This window comes from Canis lupus, chromosome 11 (assembly GCF_011100685.1).
Source record: "Canis lupus familiaris isolate Mischka breed German Shepherd chromosome 11, alternate assembly UU_Cfam_GSD_1.0, whole genome shotgun sequence".
Lineage (NCBI taxonomy): Eukaryota > Metazoa > Chordata > Mammalia > Carnivora > Canidae > Canis > Canis lupus.
Window position 1 is genome coordinate 24,788,086 of NC_049232.1, and position 21,718 is coordinate 24,809,803.

Below are 21,718 nucleotides of genomic sequence, written 5' to 3' on the forward strand. Positions count from 1 at the left end.
GTCTGCCATTCAATTGGCTGAATGTCCTTCTGCCTGCTGACCTCTGCCTGCCTCCCTAGTATGTGATATGCAGGACTTCCATGCCCAGTGTGGCTGCCCTGAGCTCCAGACACGCCCCTTCTCCTGCCTTACCTCCAGGCTTCTGGAAGCAGTAGCACCACTCATTGTTGGAGAGCTTGCCATCCTTGAAGGAATCACAGGAGTTGAAGAGAGGCTTGATGCAGGGCTCATACTTATCCAAGTAGATGGCATTGATCTCTGAGTGGTCAAGCAGGAGGTCATAGTTCATGTCCAACTTGTTGAACATCCAGCCTAGGGAGTCCTTGCAGATTGGCAGGATGCTGGTGTCAAATCCTGTGGAGAGAAGGGTACATCTCAGGCAGCCACCAAGCCTGGGCTGGCCCCACCCAAGAGGAAACCCAGGGCCCACCTCCAACCCATCCTTTCCTGAGGCTAGAGGCACCCTACTAGAAGATATTGTTGGTTGGGGGTTTTAAATAAAATCACTTAAAATGCCCTTAAACAGAAGTCAGCATTTGAGGAAAGTATGTCCCAAAGGGAACCAGTCCACAACACTAATTCATCTGTGATGTAAATATGAGTTTTCATTTACCAGACTTGCTTAAAACAAGGGTATGGCCCAAAGGAAGAGTACAAACAGGGTAAGTAAAAGGAAAAACTTATAATTCTGCAAGCTATACTTTTATATTTAGGGGAAAATATTTGAAAAACCAAAACAAAAACTATTGTAAAAAAAAAAAAAAGATGGCAGTAGAATGAAACTATATAGCACAATCCAGCGGCACTGATTACGTCCCAAAGGACTGTTAAATCCAAGCAGTCTGAACATTAATGGGAAAACAAGCCAGATACCTGCCTCTGTTCCCCATTCTTCTTTTCTGCAGTCCCCTCAAGAGATACATGATATGGAATCCAAATTGACTCAGACAATAATTTCTTTCTTATTTCCCTGGGGGAGGAGGGGTAGTTTTCTTAAAGAATTATTTGTTTCCACAATGGGAACCGTATGCACTAGAATAATAACACTTTGCTTAACACTCAGGATATTGAGTCTACTGTAGACAACCCCCAGAGAGGGCCTGCCCCAAATCTAAAATTGGTCTTTCTTTCAGAATCAGAAGCACTATGCAATTTTGAGTTGTTCCATAAGTTGGATTTGTAGAAGTGGTTTTATTTTCCCAGGAAAATTTTGATAAAAGTTCACTTCTGTGTTATTTAAGGTATGCCTCTAAGTGCCTTATTTTTAATTATCTCACTGAAAACTTCTATGAGTCCTTGAAAATGCTGTATCCCCTCTACCTTACAGATGGGAAGAAAAAAAAAAAAACAACTCAAGGCTTAAGTTATTTGTTCAGGGTTTGGGCTTGACCTGTGAGCTGGGCTTCCAAGGAAGGTGGCCCTGCCCTGAATCTACATTCTCAATCCCTCTTCTCCCAGAGTTGCCTCTACCTCACATGATCCTCCTACCCTGAGAACATCCAGCTGGCGTGGGGGCCATGCTTGAGGATGGGCAGCGCAAGGCAGGTGATACAGCGGCCATGGCTAAGGTCCTAATGCAGTTGACTGCCCACTCTCTGCTTAGCTGGGGTGGGTGGTGAGGGGTACCTATGTGCATTACCAGTCCATGCTTGAAGGATGTAGGACATATAGCAAAGTGCATAAACCCTTTTAAAAGCCCCTCCCCCGCCTTTTTTTAAAAAAAGGGCCTATACTGTCCAGAAACCAGTAAAGTTAGTGCAGCACCACCACCTCTGAGCTCTCCTAGAACCCTCTGCTTCCTTTTACTGTCAGTTCATCATTTCATTAGATGCTAAGCTCCTTGAGGGCAGAGACTGCCACAAGTAGCCTCCGCCAGTGCAAGCACATAGGAAGTGCTCAGTGAAAGCATTTGTTAAGAGAAGTTCTCCAACTACTGCAGAGTTTGGCCCTTCTAACATAAAAATCAATTTTTATTAAAAATTAAAATTAATTTTTAACTTTATTCCCATTGATACTTTAGAACATGGCCTAGAAAACTTCCCCCTTCTCAAGGAAAACTCGGGGACAAAATGTGGCCTGTTCTTTGAAGGTCGTGATTGAACAATCTCTATGATGAGGATGTCCTTAGGGCTGCTAAGGAAAGCAAGATGATTTACTCTGACACGAAATGGCTCCACAGTTTTATATAGAATATATTAGGTAATATGCATCAATTTTATAGGATATTAACATTTTAATACATGGCAAAGAGAAGCTTACTGCTCACTAACCACCAAAGAGAAGTGCCAAGTTTGTTGGGCAGTAGTCAGTCTAAAGGTCAAGCCCCATCCCCCAATGCCCATTTGGAAGGTTCTAGAGAAAAAGCATCTGCATCTGTTATCTAGAGGTAGAGGGAAGAAAATAGCCCTTCTCGTTGGCCCCAATCATGTGGGACTTGTAAGGATCTGTGGTTTCTTCTTCATAACTCCTAAACTGATAAAAGCATCTCTCCCTCCTATGGCCTTGTGGGCTAACCAAGCCTTGTTCCTTTATATTCCCTTCACTGCAATTGCTTCAGGACATCAAACCTAAAAGCCTCTTTGGGGACTCAATTTGCTTCTGGCCAAGGGCAGGTCTTTTGCTAGTTCCCCAGCTGTCTGCAAAGGAGTCTCCTGGGACTTGAGGCTGCAAGGAGCAGCTCTCTGCACATCAATCTGCTCTTCCTTGAAAGGTTGTTCAGAAAGCCTGAGGGCCTGGCTGCTCCTAGACGATTCCAGGGAAAACTTCCTCTAGACCATCTGTGTATTAATTGTTCACAAACTCCCAAGGAAGCCTCTGGCAGGAATGGAAGAAGAAGAAACTATCTTCTTTTCCACAGACTCAACCACCTGAAACCACTCTTTGGATACTTAGATCCTGAGGAGCAAGACCCAAACTAGTGAAAGAATTAGTCCCCTAGATCAATTTCTCCACCAGCAAATATAGCTACAAGCTGCAAAGAATAACTCAAAATTAAGGCGATCATTTGCATGCTGGCCAAAGTGGTTAAGCTCTAGATCCCAACAGTTGCAAAACTCTAGGTCACTGAACAGCTGTGTTGTTGAGTATGACAGTCTGAGCCAATGGAACACATTGTGGAGAAGCTTACCCTCAATGGTCTTTGAGTTCAAGGCACTGAGAGACTCCAACAAGGTACAAAGATGCTGACCCACTCTGAGTTTCTCTTTAACTTATGAAGAGTCTCCAAATATATGCTCTGACAATGCACTCAAGGAGGAGGGGATAAATTATCAAAGATATACAGTGTTGCTTATAAAAGTTGAACATCAGGAATGACTTCAACACTCCAAAACAGAGGTCTGATTAAATAAATTATGCCTGTAACTTGGGATTCTATGTAAGCTGTTACAAAGTATAATAATGCTCAACAAAATAGAAGGTCCAGGTATGCTGTGAGGTGATATAAGGTCATAAAACAGCCTGTGAAGTGTGTGTTGTATGTATATACAAAGACACAGATGATTTTTTTTTCCTGTATGGAAAGGAAAAAAAATTGGAAGTATATACCACAACATGCTTACAGTTGTTAAATAGTTTAAATAGTTTTTGTATTTTTATATACCCTTAATGTATTTTCCAAAATCTCTATACTAAGCATAGGATAGTTTTGCGGCCAGACTTTAAAAAATGTAAGTTGTTATATGGAAGAAGGGGAAATGCTTTGGATTCAAGAAAATATGTTAAGTCAGTGTGTACATTTAATGTACTTTCTTTGATTACCCGAAAGTGCTATTGCTAAATCCACAGGGTCCAGTAACTAAGGAAACACGGTACATAAAATGAACTAAATTCATGACAGTGAGGTGGTCTTACTGCCTTGGGCTCCGTCAGAGCTGGTGGGCTTGATGACTCTGTTGGCATCCTCGTGAAGGGCTCCAAACCAGTCTTTCAGCCGGGAAGCGAGGTTCCTCAACTCCTTATCCGTGCAGGCTGCAGAAGAACAAATGGAAGAGACAGTGACTTTCCCATGGACTTTTCCCATGGACTTTCCTCTCATTAACTCTCTGGCCTCAACATGCAATGCCATCCACAAAGCCACGCTCAAAACAAACTTCCCTCTCCAACCATAATGCAACCCCTTAGCAGCCCCCTCCTCCCCCCACGAAAACAGCCCAAAGATGCTGCCATTACAGGTAAGGAGTTCCAAAGAAAACCGAGACTCCTGGGGTAAACCACATTGTTCAGAACTGAATCTGGACTGCCTCTGAGCTGTTAAAATCAATGCTAATGGTCTCACAGTTGTGCACCAGCCTCCAAAGACTGTCACAGATCCCTCACGCTAACTCGATAGAACTTGCTGTAGCAGTTTGCCGGAGATCACATTTTCCACTATGCTCATGCCAAGAGATTAACACTCAGGAATAGCGAACATCCTAGGCTGCCTAGAACTCTGAAAGATCCCAGTAACAACAGATTATAAATTTTATTTTATCCCAAGGTTGGGATTTGTGCATGTGGTCTATTTTGCTGGTCTTCTGGTAGACTGACTTGACTTTCCCCTACAGACATTTGGATGCCACCTTCATGCAAGAGTCCTTTCTATTTGCACACAGCCCATCTCTAACTATGAGGCTCCTCTTTGGGGTTCATCATAGGAACTGGAGCCAAGGAATACTCTGTTTGAAAACAGGAAGAAAACCTAGATGGATGGATGGGTAGGAGGGTGCAAGCTCTGTGACGGTCTCTAGGGTGCTGAAGTAGGGCTTGAGGGGAAAATCCCCAAAGGAGGAACAATGATGTGGGTAAGGGAGCTGATCCACCCTCTCTTCCAGATATTACCCAAATGCCGGGTATAGAAAATTCTGATGAAGGGTCCAGGCAGTGGCCTATTGCCAAGGGGTGGAAAAACCCGCCTTTAGCATCTGGAGGGGCAGAAATTGGAGACCCAAGCAGCCAAAATTCCAATAAGAAGGGACAAAGACAGGGGCATTGAGGGGGGCACTTGACAGAATGAGCACTGGATGTTATGCTATATGTTGGCAAATTGAACTCCAATAAAAAAAATATACAAAAAAAGGGACAAAGACATGAACCCCACAACTGTCTTTTTGCAAATTCTAAAGCTACAGGAGCCAGGCAGCACAGAAGCCAAGCAAAACACCATTATAGCACTGAACCAAGTTCTGAATATCTCATGGAGCTGATGGGATGTAAATAAAGGCTGGACTGCCAGTCTAGACAGATCCCCAGCATCAGGCTGTCTACTGAAAGGCATGGGGGCAAAGAGGAATGAGTAGACAGTCTTGCCAAAACTCCAGTCCAGCCTTCAATCAATGCAGGCTCTCACTGAATTGAGGTCGTCAGCCTCCATCTGCCTCCCAAAGAAGAGAACAGTATCCTACGGATCTTCTCCCTCACTTTTACAACCCATGTCTGCTTTCGAGAAAGCCCATTTTTCCTTAGCCTGGAGTTTGGGGCTTGATGGAGAATACAGCCAAACTTCCCAGACCTCAAGTGGAAAGTTCTTCCTGACTCTCCATTTGACTAGGGGATTGGGGGGGGAGAAGTGTGGTCAGCAAGCCCAGGCTGAGTCTGTAGAATCTTAGTGCTCCCCTAACTGCTCTCCTCATTCCAGCCAGGATCCAGATCTATACTCTGTAAGGCATGGAGGGTATGCATTATTCATATTCATGTTATTAAGGACCTCAAGATGCTTAGCCTTGCTTTTAACAACCAGGACACGACTGTATCCTAAAACACCAGCCAGGTAATGGGACTAAGACCTGTCGTTTCCAGGCAGCAAAGTATAACAGCTCTGTGCTCACAGTGCCCCTGTAATGAATCCTAGCTTTACTACTTCCTCACTGTCTGACCCTAAGAAGTCACTACTTCTCAGGACCTCAGTGTCCTCCTCTGTAAACCTAGGGTATCATTACGTGGCCATGAAGTGGACCAAGTATGTAGAGGGCTTACATAGCACATGGTACATATCAGTTGTTCAGCACGGGCCAGCTATGATTTAATGGGAGGTTTATAGATAAGCCCCAAGCACACATCACATTATTCAGAAAGCCAGTAAGACAAACAAACCTCAACCAAACTGGCGTTGGCCACATAAGAGGCTGGAGAAAATGGATGCCTGCACTATCCAGTATAGCTGCCATGAGCCAGACGTGCCTATTTGCATTAACAATAATTTAAATAAATAAAAAAGTTAAAATCTAGTTTTCCGGTCACATCCACTGCATTCCAAGTGCTCCACAGTCACATATGGCTGGGGATACCATGTGGGATAGCACAAGTATAGAGTGTTTCCTCAATGCCAACTAACATCGGATGAAGTCAGCTATCCCTTTGGGATTTCCTACTTTTTGAGTTTCATCATGATATGATGTATCTGATACCTCCTGATACTCCTTCCCTTTGGTGTTTTAATTTTGGGAGTTTATTTTAGAGAGAGAAAGAGAGAGCATGAGCACGGGGGAGAGGGAGAGAGATTAAGATCTCATAACCCTGAGATCAAGACCTGAGCCGAAACCAAAAGGCAGACACTCAACTGCTCAACCAACTGCACCACTCAGGCACTCCCATCCTCCTTTGGTGCTTACAGTTGGGTGGAGGAAGATCCCACAGCTGCTCAAGCCAGGAACCAGCATCTCATGCTAAGCCATGCACATAGCCAGAAGGGGACTGTGACTCAAGGGTTTGCCTCAAGAGCAGGTCCATGGTGACACACTGATTGGCAGCCCCAACTCCAAAGCTCAGGATAGAGCACTCACTTTTATGACTTTTCAGATGCCAAACAGCTCATGTCGGGAGAGGATGTGGTCTGTTTTCCTGATGGGAGTGGGGTGTGGGCTCTAGAGTCAATCTCACATTTGAAAATCGAAAATTAATAGCATCTATTTCTTCTCAATTGCCATGCACACCATCTATTCTAAATGTTCTCTGAGCAGAGAAAATTGCCAAGTCAACTTGCAAAGGAAATGAATCCCCGTCTCACACTGCAGGATAAATTAGTCAGTCATGTTTAACTAAACCCTGACAGATGTGCAGGTAATCTATATCTTTAGAAGACTGCTGAATTTCCCACAGGCTTTCCAAAGTACACAGGCTCTGGATGGCTGATGGAATCAGGCACTGGAATCTTAAAAGAGTGAATCTGTCACTCAGGGAAAGGTGCACAAGCAAGACGCCATTGGCTTGGGTGGAGAGAGATCAGAAAGCTGGAACAGAGATAGGAGGCACTCAATTAGTGGGTCCTATTCACTTGCTGTGTCCTCCACTCAATGGTCCTTTTGGGGACAAAGTCAGGCACAGTTGGCCTGGAGCTAGATACATCCCAGGGAAAGAAATAAAGATGATAGCCTGCAGAGCACTATTTGTTAAGACTGGGTATTCCAGCCACAAAAGACACACTAGCAATGGGCAGGGGAGGGGGATGCCTGCCTTTTAAGGTTCCTGTCATAGCCTTGGATAAAGGTATGAACTGAGGATTGATGTTTTCAGAAATGGGGGGATTCAAAGGAAATGAATCCCACACGCTCCATTCCTTCCTGGGGAAAAACAACTTTTGGGGAGAAGAAAACCTTTACAAAACCACAGCCAACTGCCATTTTCACTTGGTGCCCTGAGGTAGACCAATCCTTGGGATTTCTCAAGAGGGGGATCTGAGCTCTCCTTCCAGTGACAGAAGCCAGCACTCAGGCTACAGGCATCAGGCCCTTGCATGTGAATCCTCAGAGGAAGAGATGGTGCTGCCCTGGGAGAGGATTTGATTCACTCATGCAGGCTAGGACTGGATCCCCTTTGCTGCTGGGTTACCTTAGGAGTAAAGGAGGCCAGCCTGTCCTCTTTGTTCCCTACCTGCCTTTCTTTTCCCTCCTGCTTTCCACCCAGGCTTTGGCTCACTTTAAACTGCCCCTATTCTCCCGAGTGTCTCTGCCAGCATTCTGTTCCTCAGGGATTGCACACTTGCCTTCTTGTGGCCACAGGTTAGACCTCATCATTTTTTACGGGACCTCAGTCCACTCCAGCCTGCCTGGAGTGTAGGCAGCATCCCTGCCTCCTCCTCTGGTGGGGAAATGGCCCTACCATGCACTCGTATCTTCAGGGCACACATCTGGGAAGTGTCGTGGATCCCTATAGAAAGTGCTCTGCCTCTTGCCAGGCTCTACTGCCTTCATTCCAGTCCTCATCCCTGCCCTTACCTCCCACCAGGAAGGCTGGATCAGGATCCTAAGTGGTTTCCGGTCTTTTACCCTATGTTCTCCTTCTCCATCCAGCAGCCAAAGCAGTCTTTCTAAAGTGATCAAGTCACTTTCCTGCTCAGCTACTTCAGAGGCTCCTCATCACTCCACAGGCAAGTCCAAATCTATAGTGTGGCCTGTGCATTGATGGCAGTGCCCTGTCCTCCTCTGATCTCCCTCCTCTCCTCTCTGGGCTCCATGCTCCAACCTCACTGTCCTTTCCAGATGCTGCTCCAACCCTAAACACTCTCCTCTCCTTGTGTGCTAATGCCAATTTCTCCATCAGATCTCTCAGAGGGCTTCCCTAACCCTCAGGAGAGAAGAGTTGCCCATTTATGGACTTCCAGTGTCTTGCTCCTGGGATGGGATTCATCACACCTGTGACTTCTTCACTGTCCCTCTTCCCCTCTACATAGTAGCAGCACAAAACACCCCAAGCCTGGCTCAGCTCATGGGACCCAGCATCTTAGGCAGCCAGTTCCTGGCATGAGGAATGCTCTCGACACATACTTACTAACTGAGCATAATATAACCCTCTTGTTGCCTTTTGTAGACTTCAATTTATCCACCTGCAACATGGCATAATAAAGCTCAGCTCACAGCATTATTGCATGGAATGGGATAATATCAGTAAAACATAGCTCACAGCTACTGGTATATAGCAGAGACTTAACAAATCTACGTTCCTCTTCCCATATCCCAACTGTCTGCATAACATGTTACCATTTTATCCTTATGCTTAAGCCTGAGGAGATGCTTGTGCTACAGAAAATAGCATCTCTCCTTTACTTATTTGGTAGGTGGGTCACAAGATTCGACTTGCAGCATATGGCTGCCTTCTCCCAAAGAGAAAAGCTCCCTGATGGGCGGGTTTGGTCTGACTTTCCCCGTGCCTGTATTCTCAGCACTTACCAAGGATGGACACATAGTTTTCCAAAATATATATATTAAAAGAAAACAGGAATGCACGAACGAGCACAGTGGTTGCAAGTTCCCAAAGTCACACAGTTATCAAGTGACAGCGACAGGATTTGGATCCAGACTGTGTTCTTACTGGGCTTCTCCTGGGTGCTGGACTGGCTCCTTGCATTGACTGGGCTCAAGGGAAGCCAGTATTAACTGAGGCAGTGAATAGACTTGGTCTAGTTTCTGGGTTGGAAAAATATCAAAACATCAGGCCCTGGCATGTGAAGGAAGCTTTGCCAATGAAGCAGGTGAGGCAGCTGGATGAGTGTTAGAGGGATGAAGCCAGGCTCTGCCTTCATTAGCTTTGGCGTGAGAACAGCAGTCCTGTGGAAGGCACGAGCAGCCTGCTGCCTTCCTGTTATGCTCCCTGAGGCCTGGATCACATGTGCAGCCGCTGGGGCTTCATTAGAGAAAAGCATAGTGCCACTGCGCATTACTCCAAAATGGACAAAAAGACAGCTTTCTCCCCCAGGAAAGCCTGGCACTCAGGCAGAGAAGGGCCCAGGTAATTTGGTGCTCTCCCAGTGGACTTTCCTGTCTGTTTGGAAAATATGAACAAAATGCAATAAGCAAGTGTAAATAAGGCACATATGCCTCCATGGAAGGTATACGGCACAGGGAAGGAAACGTGATCACTTTTGCCCCCTGAGCACCCTCCCTCTCCCAGGTCCACCCAAGGCCTAGAGCTTTAAGGGACTTTGAGCTAGACTGGATTTGAATGCAGACAGTGAGCAAGTAAAACAGGAGAGGGGCACCTGGGTGGCTCAGTGGTTGAGCGCATGCCTTCAGCCCAGGGTGTGATCCCCCGGGTCCTGGTATTGAGCCCTGCATGGGGCTCCCCGCAGGGAGCCTGCTTCTCCCTCTGCCTATGTCTCTGCCTCTTTCTGTGTGTCTCTCATGAATAATAAAATCTTAAAAACAAAAGGTAGGAATACATCATGAGTGACCCAACTGATGGATGAGAAAGAGGCACCGGTGCCAATACTATAGGGCAGAAAAGTGGTCACAGGGTTGTTGCAGCCCTAGTGAGGTGCTAAGGGAGGAGGGAAGGGTGTTCTCATCTGTTAATATTTGCTTGTGGGGCAGTGAGCCCAGGCCATAGGTCCTGAGGGACACAGAGAGGGCTGCTTCTCAAGTGAGTATCGGTTAATGTGTTCCACCTGCCCCTGGCCACCGTTGTGCCATCTTCCCTGTGTCCCTCAGACAAGGCCCAGGGCTGGCAAAGAGCTGGTGAGGAAGTTTCAGATAAGTAATGGTTTCTGGAAGGGAGGAGCCAGGAGCCAGGAAATCCAAGCTTCTACAGTGCTTCCAAAGGGGGGAATTGGTATTTCAAGCTGGTGTCGGCTTATTGATGACTCTGGGGGATGAAGGATACTCTAAAAAGGCCCCTCGGAGGAAAAGACAGAAAACCAGAGGCAAGGAGACAACCAGAAAGATTAAAAAAAAAAAAAAAAAAAAAAACTTGGAAATGATAGAAAGTAGAGGTGGAGACAGAGACTCTGTATTCCCAGCTACAGTGTTAATGTCTAACAGAGTAACAGCTAGTGAGTGAGCGTGTGTGTGTGTGTATGTGTGTATGTTAAAATTCTAACTAAAGCCCCATTTGAACACTCAACTGGGGACGTGTGAAAATGGCAGACCTGACACACAAGTGCCGCAGGCTACCTGGAAACTCGGCCAGGGCGCCAGTTATTGGTGGACTCTTGTAACTCATGAAGTTCTTCAGCTAAAGGGCCAAAGAAGAAAACACCTCATCCGTCATGTGGCCCCAATGCCTTCTGCCACCAGGCCTCACCGAATGCTTAGCTCAAGGCTCCAGAAGAGGTTAGTATGAAAATGGCTAGAATTTAATTTAAACTTCAGTGCCTCTGAAGATAATTAAGCAGTTGGGCCAGACCAGCATTGTCCCTGGAGCAGGCAGGCAGGCCTCAGAAATGGAGACCTTGGAGGTGGTCTTCCCCGGCCCTCCTGGGTGCCGTTGGGCGCAATTACTTAATCACAGCAACACAGGGCCAAGGCACGTCCGGGTGCACGCAGTTAGCGCCTCCTTCAGGCAGAGGTGCACGGCCGAGCAGGGCCGGGTTGGAGCATCTCGAGGCTGCCTCCCTGCACCGCGCCCGGGATCCACGTCGCCCTCGGGTACCTGCAGGCTCCTGCCCCTACCCCCCCACCCCCACCCCTTGGGCCTGGGGCCCTCGAGCCGGTGTAGACTGAGCACCCGGCAGGTAGCCGGATCGGGGCGTGCGCAGGAACCCCGAGGACGGTGCTCACTCCCCGGGGCTTGAGGGAGCGGAAGGCGAGCAGGGCCACCGCCCGCAGGGACACCTGCTCCAGCAGACCGGGCCTCTCAGGGAGGAGGGATGCTTCTGCTCGGAGGAGCTTCGAAGGCAGCCAGCAGGCCCTGGTTTCACGGGGTCCCGGGCGGCCGCAGAGCGAGGCGAGGCTCTGGACAAAGCTGGGGCTGGGCTAGGTCTGCTCGGCCCTCCCAGCTGCGACCAGACAAGTGACTATTCCAGCCTCCAGCTCCCTCAGGTGCGGGCAGGTGAAGCGCAGGCAGCCCAGGGCCTGTGGGAGGGCCGCACTGGGACCCCCGCCCCAGGGAGCTGTGTGGGCTCACCTACTGCTGATGTGTGTGGACACCCGGCAGCACCAGAACCCACCAGAGGAGGAGTAGGGACATGAAGGTCACACGCGGAGCATCTTCACATCAGTGACCACCTTAGCTAGCCAGTAAGATACGATTCTCCTCCGTGTTTTCCAGAGGTTAGGTGACATCACCAAGGTCCTGCGAATGGCCCATGGCAAGACAGAGATTCGAACTCCGGTCTCTGAATTCACAGTGCACTTGATCGGCTCTCCCGCCACAACACCAGGGGCCTCAGCGGGACCTCCACCCAGGCCCACGGCAGGCCCAGGGCCACCTCCACACAGGAAGATCTCACGCGCCGAGTGCCGGAGCCTGGGCAGGACCGCGCGCCCTCCCCGCACACAGCAGGCCCCGCGGCACAGAGCCTGGCTCGCGGGTCTCACAGCCCTGGGTTTGAATCTCCACTCCCAGTGTGTGAGCTGTTGTTCTCTACCTAAATCCCTGTTCTTCTCGAAGCCTCTCCCTCCCACCTATAGGTACAATGGGGATACTGAGAGTATCAGCCTGACCAGGTTGTGGTGAGGATTTGGGGCGAGGATTAGGCTTTCAGAAACCAACAGGCAAGAATGGCCACCTTCCCTTCAGAGGAGCTTGCACAGCAGGTAGTGCTCACCTCTGGGAGGTAACAGATAATGAACTCTCAGCCTAAGCAGGTTTACTGACCAGAAGCATGAATGAGGCTTCCCAAGGGGATTTCTAAAGGTTATATAAGGTGAATCCCTATTTCTTTCTTTTTTTAATATTTTATTTATTTATTCATGAGAGATACAGGGAGAGAGGCAGAGACACAGGCAGAGGGAGAAACAGGCTCCATGCAGGGAGCCCGATGCGGGACTGGATCCTGGGACTCCAGGACTCCAGGATCACATCCTGGGCCAAAGGCAGGCGCTAAACCGCTGAGCCACCCAGGGATCCCATCTTTCTTTCTTTCTTTTTTTTTTTTTTAACATTTTATTTATTTACTCATGAGAGGCACAGAGGCAGAGATACAGGCAGAGGGAGACGCAGGCTCCCTGCAGGGAACCCGGTGCGGGGAATCGATCCCCCCACCTCAGGATCACACTCCAAGCCAAAGGTAGATGCTCAACTGCTGAGTCACCCAGGCACCCCTGAATTGCCATTTCTAATTGGAGATCTTCTAACAGAGATCTGAGCCAGGTCATACCTGCTAAATTAAATTGCGTTGTTATATGTAAATCCAGTTTTGACTTTTTAACTCTAAAACATCACTATATATGCATGTTCTCCCAGCCTGGGAGAATGTACTATTTAATGCAAAAACAGGCCTGAGCAAAGGAATGAGGGCCCCATTATTAAGGAGCTTGCTGATAAAGTCCTTCTTAAAAAGCTATCTTTGCAAAAGCTTAAAATACTGACATGAAACTTGGAGGAAAATGAGTTAAACTAATTAATGGTAGAACCTACAAGCAAAGATGGATAAATTTCCCCATTAACCCCATTACAACTATTCTTAGTAACCTGATTGGAGGAGACTTTAATGTTTCCCTTGATTCAAATGATAATTCTTCATCTGGAAAAAGAAATACATTTAGAACTTACACAACATTTGTAAATGTGCATTAGCAGAGTAACACTTATTTTTCCCACTGAATAATCTAGACCAGGGAGGTTAGCTAAATGAAAAAAAGCTTTTAAAGCTTCAGATCAAATCCACAGCTTTTTTCCCCCCCATACTCCAGGGTAAAAAATAAAAAAAGTGGATGTGCACACTATTGGTCAGAAATGCCAACTTGGGCTTTAGCCTTGCCTGTTTCCCGGGCACTGGGTAGGCATTTCCCTGCATGGGAATCTAGAAAAGATTAGCAGCACTGTAGAAAACAGCACCATAAACTGCAGTTTTACTGCAGGGCCTCATGGCCTTTGACTAATAAAGACACAATTAGAGAAATGACAACTGCTCTTCTTACCTAAAATCAGCAATGGTAAGTTCTTTAGGACAACCTGAGGGATACAGGCTTAATCCAAACTTCTTCATGTAGCAGGAGTGGGCATAGCCCTGGGAAAGGGGTTGGGTTGGTGATGGCCAGTCCCTGAGTGGGCAATCCCATCCACTGAAAAGAGGCAGCTGACAGTCACTTTGCATTTTGTTCATCTATTAGCTTAAGTGGCTGGTGACAGTCTGGGAAGGCTTCCAAGAGGAGGCAGAACTTGAGCCGAAGTCAAGTGCAGGCAGGACTTAGAAAAGGAGAAGATAGATAGTCCAGATAGTCCTCAAAATAATGAGGAAGCCAGTTTGAAACGAAGTGACTATTTGATTTTTGAAACTGATTTATACTTAAGATTAGCTTTGCTCAGATTAAACACTCCTTTAGTATGATTAGATCTAATTCTAAATCATAAACATATATAAAAACCAAACACTTATAAATGTGTGTGTATATAAATGTAAAATGCTGTGGTTTTTTTTAGATTTTTATTTTTATTTATTCATGAGAGAGAGAGAGAGAGAGAGAGAGAGAGAGGCAGAGACACAGGCAGAGGGAGAAGCAGGCTCCATGCAGGAAGCCGGACATGGGACTCGATCCCAGGTCCCCAGGATCAGGCCCTGGGCCAAAGGTGGTGCTAAACCGCTGAGCCACCTGGGCTGCCCTAAAATGCTCTGTGTAAAGATATTCCAATATACTAGAGATTATATTAATTCTTATATACATTTTAAGGACCTTCTTCTAACCAGGTAGCTCTGAAAGTACCAGGATTAATACGTAAGGGAGAGAGAGAGAGTGAGTTGGGAGGGGCAGAGGGAGAGGGAGAAATCTTAAGCAGGCTCCACGCCCAATGTGGACCCTGACATGAGGCTTAATCTCATGATACTGAGATCAGGACCTGACCTGAAATCAAGAGTCAGATGCTTAACTGATTGAGCCACTCAGGTGCCCCCAGAATAACTATTTTTAAGATACAAGTAAGATGCATCTCCATTCCTACTTGGTGATTTGTTCCCAGTTTAACCCACTCAAATTCAACATCCAAATTGGGGCATTATTAAATTAAACTTAAGTTTCTATGTTTTTCAACACCTAAAGTATCAATACAAGCATTGTAAGTTTTCTACCCTTAAATATGGAATAAACTTATACTGTTATTTAATGGGTCAAGAAGCCACAAAAGACTGGTAGAGAATCATGAATGCTAAGCTTGGAACTGGAGATCTGATCCTGATGGTCTAGGATGTGTATGGAACCTGTGATTGCCTCTTTAGTTTGGGGGTGAGAGGAGGTTACCAGCATACTTTCATTCACAGTTAGGTGGTGGACCAGGAGTAGATTTGGGCCAAATACAGAGAAACACGAGCTTCAGTTTATCCCCTCACCACTGCTTCCTCTCTTAGACCAGAAGGATGATGATGTGGCTATATGGACTGATGGGATGGAAACCGGCACCACACCCTTCTTGTGACAAAGGCCCAGCAGTGCCTCCAGGGCTGCCAGAGTCTTGGGTAAGAGAGTGGAGATTGGGGCTGGCATTGAGAACTCCCATTTGGGATTGAGGTCAGAATGGAATGGCCTCGAGAATACCTGGAGCAAACATGGCCTGGCATCTTCGCTTTCATGCTTCTGGTGGACAAACTGCCAGATGACCCAGATAGATAGAGCAGAATGTGAGGAAGAACTGCCTCCTGACCCCATCAAGGGTATCTTAAGCTATTCCAAATCCTGCCAGGTTCAGTGTTGGACTCATTGTTCTTCTCACCCTTCAGATCGTGTAACTCTAAATTTATCTCCACAATGGCAGCCTGAGGGCATAAATGAGTAGAGCGACCCAGCTCCATGTGACTTCCTATGGGCTCTGAGAGGACCTTGTTCCTGGCACAAAGATGAAATAGTAGCAACTGTGATTTCTATAGCTAGAAACACTACTATCTTTGATCAAAATTGCCTGTTTGGAGACCTAGTATCTAACGCAGCAGCATGACATAGCTAGCAATTTGCCTCTTCCTCTCCAAATATCATATAATCAACAATATAAACAGAACAAAATCATAAATTCCATTTTTAGTAACACTACAAGAGAGATAAAGAATCCCTAGCTTTCAACAATATAGCAGAAGCCAGCCAGAGAGAGGCAAAATGTCCAGGGCCAATAAAAAAAAAAATAAAAAATATGTTTCTGACAGGCAAAGGGCTCCTCCTGAAGTCACAGACCAGTATTTTCTGTTAAGTAAGGATGAAGGAATCTAAAGGAAAGGATAGGGTACAAATCAAGCAGAAGCTGCACGGGAAGAAATACCAAAAGTAAAAACAAAACAAAACAAAACAAAAAAAAGGCAGAAAAAAAATGAAGTGGTTTAGGGCAGCAGGTCTCAGAAAATGCCCACAAAATTGTTCTTCCTGTAGGCAAGAGGCTCACTCCAAAGTTCAGCTGTGATTATAGCATGAGAACTGGAGAAAGGGTGAGCAGAGCTGTTTCACAGAAACAGGAAAGGCAGAAAATATAGAGCAGCCATTTTATCAGGAAGTCCTGTTTCACAGGTGACTGAGTGAAGCAGAAGCTTTTAAATTGTGAAGTCTACAAAGCCAGATGGTTTCCTCCCTTCCATCTACTGGGCTCCCTTTGAAATAGGCAGGCCAATCAAGTCTAACTTATTCCAATATATTTTTTAAAGAATGCTGGCATGTTCATTTATATTATATATGAAGAAAGTATAAAAAAGAGCAGTAAAAGGTAGCATAGAATACTCGGCAGAAAAAATGGAAAAGGTGAAAATGTGGCCCAAGTATAACACCATGAATTAAAGTGAAACAATCACCTTCATGAAGAAAGAAGATAAAACAACATACAAGAACTCAGAGATGAAGACACACTAGTGGAAATGGCATGTGAGCACTTAGATACCAGGAAAAGAGTAAGAAGGAAAAGCAAGTGCCAGAAAAATGAAGGCACAATGAAAAAAGCACAAAGGAGTGCAGACACTAGAAAACTCAGTAAAAGAGAAGGATGCCAGAAAGTATAAGGATGCCTTGTAATATGACAAGGAAAGATGGAAGGAATTACAAAGGATTACAAAGTAAATGACAGTGGCAGAGGAAAGGCAAAGGAATTCCTACATGTACATAATTGAAGCCTCTAAAGAGACAAGAGGAAACAATGGAGCAGGGCATATATTTAAAATATAATTTGGGGCACCTGGGTGGCACAGTCAATTAAGCGTCTGCCTTTGATCAGGCCATGATCTCAGGGTTCTAGGATCAAGCTCCACATTGGGCTCCCCACTAAGTGGGGAGTCTGCTCATGTGCTCTCTCTCTCTCACTCTCTCTCTCAAAAAAAAAAAAGAACCTACATATTGAAAAGGCACAGCACCAGCCAGGGAAAAATCAACCTCGAATGGCCAGTGCTAAGATCAATTCTAATGAAGTTATCGGATTTTAAAAATAAATACTGACACAGCAGCGGAAAAGATATCCAAGGACCATATGAGAGAAAAAACAATAAGGCTGTCCTCAGATTTCAAAACAGCAAAATTCAAAGTCAGACTCTAGTAGAACAGCATCTAGAAGGAAGTCAAGGAAATGTTGAGCCATAACTTTTATATCCACATGAACCGCCTACTAAGAATAAATGCTACAGAAAACCACTTTTAAGCATACAGTAACATGGAGAGGATGGTTCCCATGAGCCCTCCAAAGGAGCTACTGGAGGACTCACTGTAGTCCACTATGGAGAGGACTTGGAAAATGCATTTATTTATGAATGAACACGGGTAGAGATTAGAGTGACAGATAAGGAAAAAAAAGGAGGGGAAGGGAAGTTGCATTGTAGGGCAAGTGTGCTGATTGCCTCATTTGGGGATCAGATAAAAGCACCAAAAAATGACAAATCAAGTAACAAAAGAGTAAATATGTTTTATAGAACAAAGGAAAACCCTAAGAGGAAAAATATGTTAACTATTATCAAGTGACAGGGGTGAAGTGAAAACAGGGGAAGGAAGGAGAAAGGAAGGATCCTATTAGTATCACCATTTAGGTGATAACATCCCTGATTTCAGAAGAAGGATACACATGTCATCTCCCTGTAACAAGACAGAAGATAGAACACACAGTGGAAAAAAATAATAAAGGAAGACATAACCAGAAATAACTGAGCTGATTGAACCAAACATAATTTTTTACATCAAAAAATCTAAATGGGTTAAATCTGCCTCTTAAAAGGGTAAGACTTTATTTTCAGACTGGGTCGCAGAGAAAAACCCAACTCCATGCAGATAACAAGAGACATGTAACAATGGTAAAGTAATTCAGAAAGGTTCCTAGATATGTTTTCTTTTAAGTTCTTATTTATTTGAGAGAGTGAGTACACATGAGTAATGAGTAAGGGGATGAGCAGAGGGAAAGGGACAAGCAGACCCCATGCTGAGCGTGGAGCCAGACTCAAGGCTACATCTCACAACCCTGAGATCATGACCTGAGCCAAAACCAACAGTCGAATGCTTAACCTACTGAGCCACTCAGGCACCCTAGTTGCTAGATAGGTTTTGACTTCAAAATCCCACTTTGGGACTGTAATCTACAAGAATGTATATATGCACATTGGAGGTAACATATATACAGCTATGCATTATGGCATTATTTGAAATAGCAAAAGCCTGGAAATAATTGAGATGTCTATGGTTAAATCAATTATAGTATATCCACCCAATGGAAAATTCTTTAACAGTTATGTGTATGATATCCTGGGTTTCTGAGATACCTTAAGTTTAAAAAACAAAGTGTATCATATGCTACTATCTGTGTTAAATGGGGAAAAATAAGAACCTGAACTTGAGTTTACTTCAAGATGTGTCAAGAACCCCTTTAAGGATGTACAATAAACTAGTAAGAATGGCCTCTGTTTTATGGGGAGTGGGAGCTGGGGAGACAGTAGATAGGAACGGGACAATTCCTGAATTTCTTGCATTGGGATGTGACTATAGAGCTCTTTGAAAAATTAAAGTCTGCCTACCCCCTACTAAATCCTGCGTCTCCTTGGTGCTGAGCTCAAGGTCCAAAACCACACGTGTCTAGGTGAGGTTTGCTGACCAGAAGAACAAATGAGCAAAGGAAGGAACAGATGCAGCACGGGGTGGGAGCCCTGAGGCAGGAAGAAGCCGCAGAACTGTGAGCACAGGAGTCCTGTGAGCCGTGTAACTCAGGGCAGTTTGTGCCGCCCCCCACCCCCTGCCCAGTCAGTTCTAATGCCAATTGCTAACACTTTGCTTTTTAACCCAAAGGGTAAAAATAATCCATAAGCTTGGGATTTTTTAAATCAATACAATCTGTGTGCTATTCTCCATTTTGCCCTGTGACCTTGGACAGGCCTAAGTCTAATTCCAGCCCTCCCTGCGTCAGACACTCAGGGGGACATAGAGATGATTAAGATACAGGCCCTGGCTAGTGCTCAGTCTCCTCTCTCCTTATTTGTAAAAGAAGAACGTTTTCCCTCCACTGAGTAGGTAGAATTTTAACAGTGAAGACCCAAGGTGCTTTCTCTCCCCAAAACACTCTTTTTCCTGGAGAACCAAGGTTCAGTTCAAGTGTGTGGTCATCTGTGGCATCTTCCCACTTACCCTCCAGGAGGATCTGATGGCCCCCTCTTGGAGTGTCCCCAGGGCCTCAAACCACCAGTTCTGCTTCTCTATGCTGCACCACAACCAGTTTTGTCTCTTCTGGACCCTGAGAGCCAATATAGAGCAAGGATGCTGCAACAGTCCCAAGTGTAATTATCCCCATTTCCTAGGCAGGGTGTCTTGTTACAAAAAGGCACTGATGCAGGTTTGCTGAGGCACCAAGAAAATAATATGAATACTTGGAACTATGTGAAAATACTGTCCCCCCACACCATAAAAACATCATACACATGATGAACAGGTCAAATAAAAAAGTGGCTGGTTGTGTGCCACTGAGGATGGGTGCAGGGGAGACTCATAACTGCCACCAGGACAAATAACTTCCAGCCAAAAGAAGATGGGACTTTGTGGGGGAAAGAGGCAGGGAGCCCCAAGTGTACGCCTAACTCAATTATGGCGACTGTGTACAGAGACACACACTGTCTCCGTGAGGCCTTAGGATGCCTGGGAAGGTGACCGTATTCTCTACTTTACAGTTGAGAACTCCAAGGCCTACACACGAGAGACTTCACCCATTCTCACCTCCACTCCCCTCAACACACGCACAAATCCTATGACTGGCATTCGAACCTTTTACCAAATGACCCAAGCCATGCTCTTCATTCCACCCACACTGGCTTGCTTATGGGAATAATGGCCTGATTCTTCCACTACAGATTTCACTCCGATGCCCTTGCCCAAGCAAAGGAATTACGGGGAAGCCTGGCAGCTCTGAGTTCAAGGGTCTGTGGCTGCAATGAGGTCCATGGGCTTATAGATTGGCACTAACTTACGTACTAACACCTCAGACTGCAGCAGCCGAGGGTCCCTGACATCTAATTTTTCTGTTTCTCTATATACTGTGACTGGGGGATGCTAAAACGATCCCACACACCTGGCTGGTTTCACCACTGGCTTCTCACTCCTGTCTGGATAGTTGCCACTAAGTAATTTCGTTTATCTGTGTCTCCGTGAGCTTATTTGGAAACCATGGAACGCTGCTTACAGAAAATTAAGCTTCATTTTCTTTAAGCACCCAGCCACTAGTGCAGGCAGGAGATGGTGATTTGGAGGTAACTGGCTTATGCATATGTAAACACGATGCATTTAGCAAATTATGGAGACTTCACACTTCAGAGCTTTGAAGAAAACAAAAATACCTTCCAAAGAAACTCTAGTGCAATAGAGTCATTCTGAAAAGAATACAGAGTTATTGGTTTGTAAGAACAGTTGAACTCATATACGAATGGAAAATAATGGTTTACAATGTGCAGCATGGGGGGCGGGGGTGAGGAGCCACAAGCCCAATGTGAACAGGTTTCATTTTAAGCGGTGTTAAGGCGTCTCTAAGGACTTTCAAGAATTATAGCCCACAACGTGCCTTGAGATTGTATTACTGGTGTGATGAGGCTGCACATTTCCAACTCAATTCCACTGAGACTCTTCAGCTTCACACAATTTCCCAGCATATGTTTTTCTTCTTGGGCCTAGAGAGAGAATTCTAGGTTGACCTCAGGCTCAGAGCACCACAACCATTGAAGCACCCCTGCCATTAGTGACACATCTGTCCCATTCTCCACTAGGGCTGCTGTTTCAACCCTTCCAAGACGTCTCCAGCAAGACATAGCACCAGGGAGGTGATCACGAGTCTCCTGCCACTAAGGGAAACCTTACAAGCCAGCATGGTGGGCCTGAGGACGGCTGGGGTGACTGGGTTAGAGTACTGGACTCAAGGGTTCCCAGTTCATACACGGAAGGAGAGGTGGTTTGTGTGTCTGCAAGTACTGCCTCCATGGGCCACTGACCTTCAGTGCTCTAATGGCCAGCTGTCGCCCCTAAGGGCAGGTCCCACTCATCCACAGTAACAGCAGGAGTAATAATTTGTCCCAAGAGCTGCCGTATATTAAATACCTGCTAGTGCTAACAACCACTTTGCCTTCATTGTTTTCATTTAATTCTGGGGATAACTTGTCAGAGTCATTATTATTTCTGTTACTGATGTGGAAAATAAAGCATAGAGAGGTTCGGTAGCTTTTTTTCTAGCTGCCACTGAGTGCTTATTATTCGACAGGTGCTATGCATACAAGGAGGATCTCACTGAATCATTAGACCTATGAGGTTGGGAGGCAGAGACTTTCATTAATATCCACTGTCCAGCCTGTGAACTGGAAGAAGGTCTAGAGCTGGGAGTCACATTGAGGTCAAAGCCAGAGCCATGTCTGTCTTGCTGGGTCCCACATTATTACTATGTGAAAAGAGCCCCTCATTGCCAGAAA

At 45.7% G+C, this 21,718-nt stretch overlaps 1 protein-coding gene across 3 annotated transcripts in view; it reads right to left on the minus strand.

Annotated features, from left to right (window-relative positions):
- Positions 1-21,718, minus strand: part of SPOCK1 (SPARC (osteonectin), cwcv and kazal like domains proteoglycan 1) — a 495,339-nt gene that overhangs the window by 16,198 nt on the left and 457,423 nt on the right. For all 3 annotated transcript variants that reach the window (XM_038552240.1, XM_038552239.1, XM_038552241.1), the window contains 2 exons: positions 3,853-3,969; positions 133-354 (listed from right to left, as the gene is read on the minus strand). In XM_038552240.1, the coding sequence (XP_038408168.1) occupies positions 133-354; positions 3,853-3,969 (339 nt within the window). The remainder of the gene's footprint in view (positions 1-132; positions 355-3,852; positions 3,970-21,718) is intronic.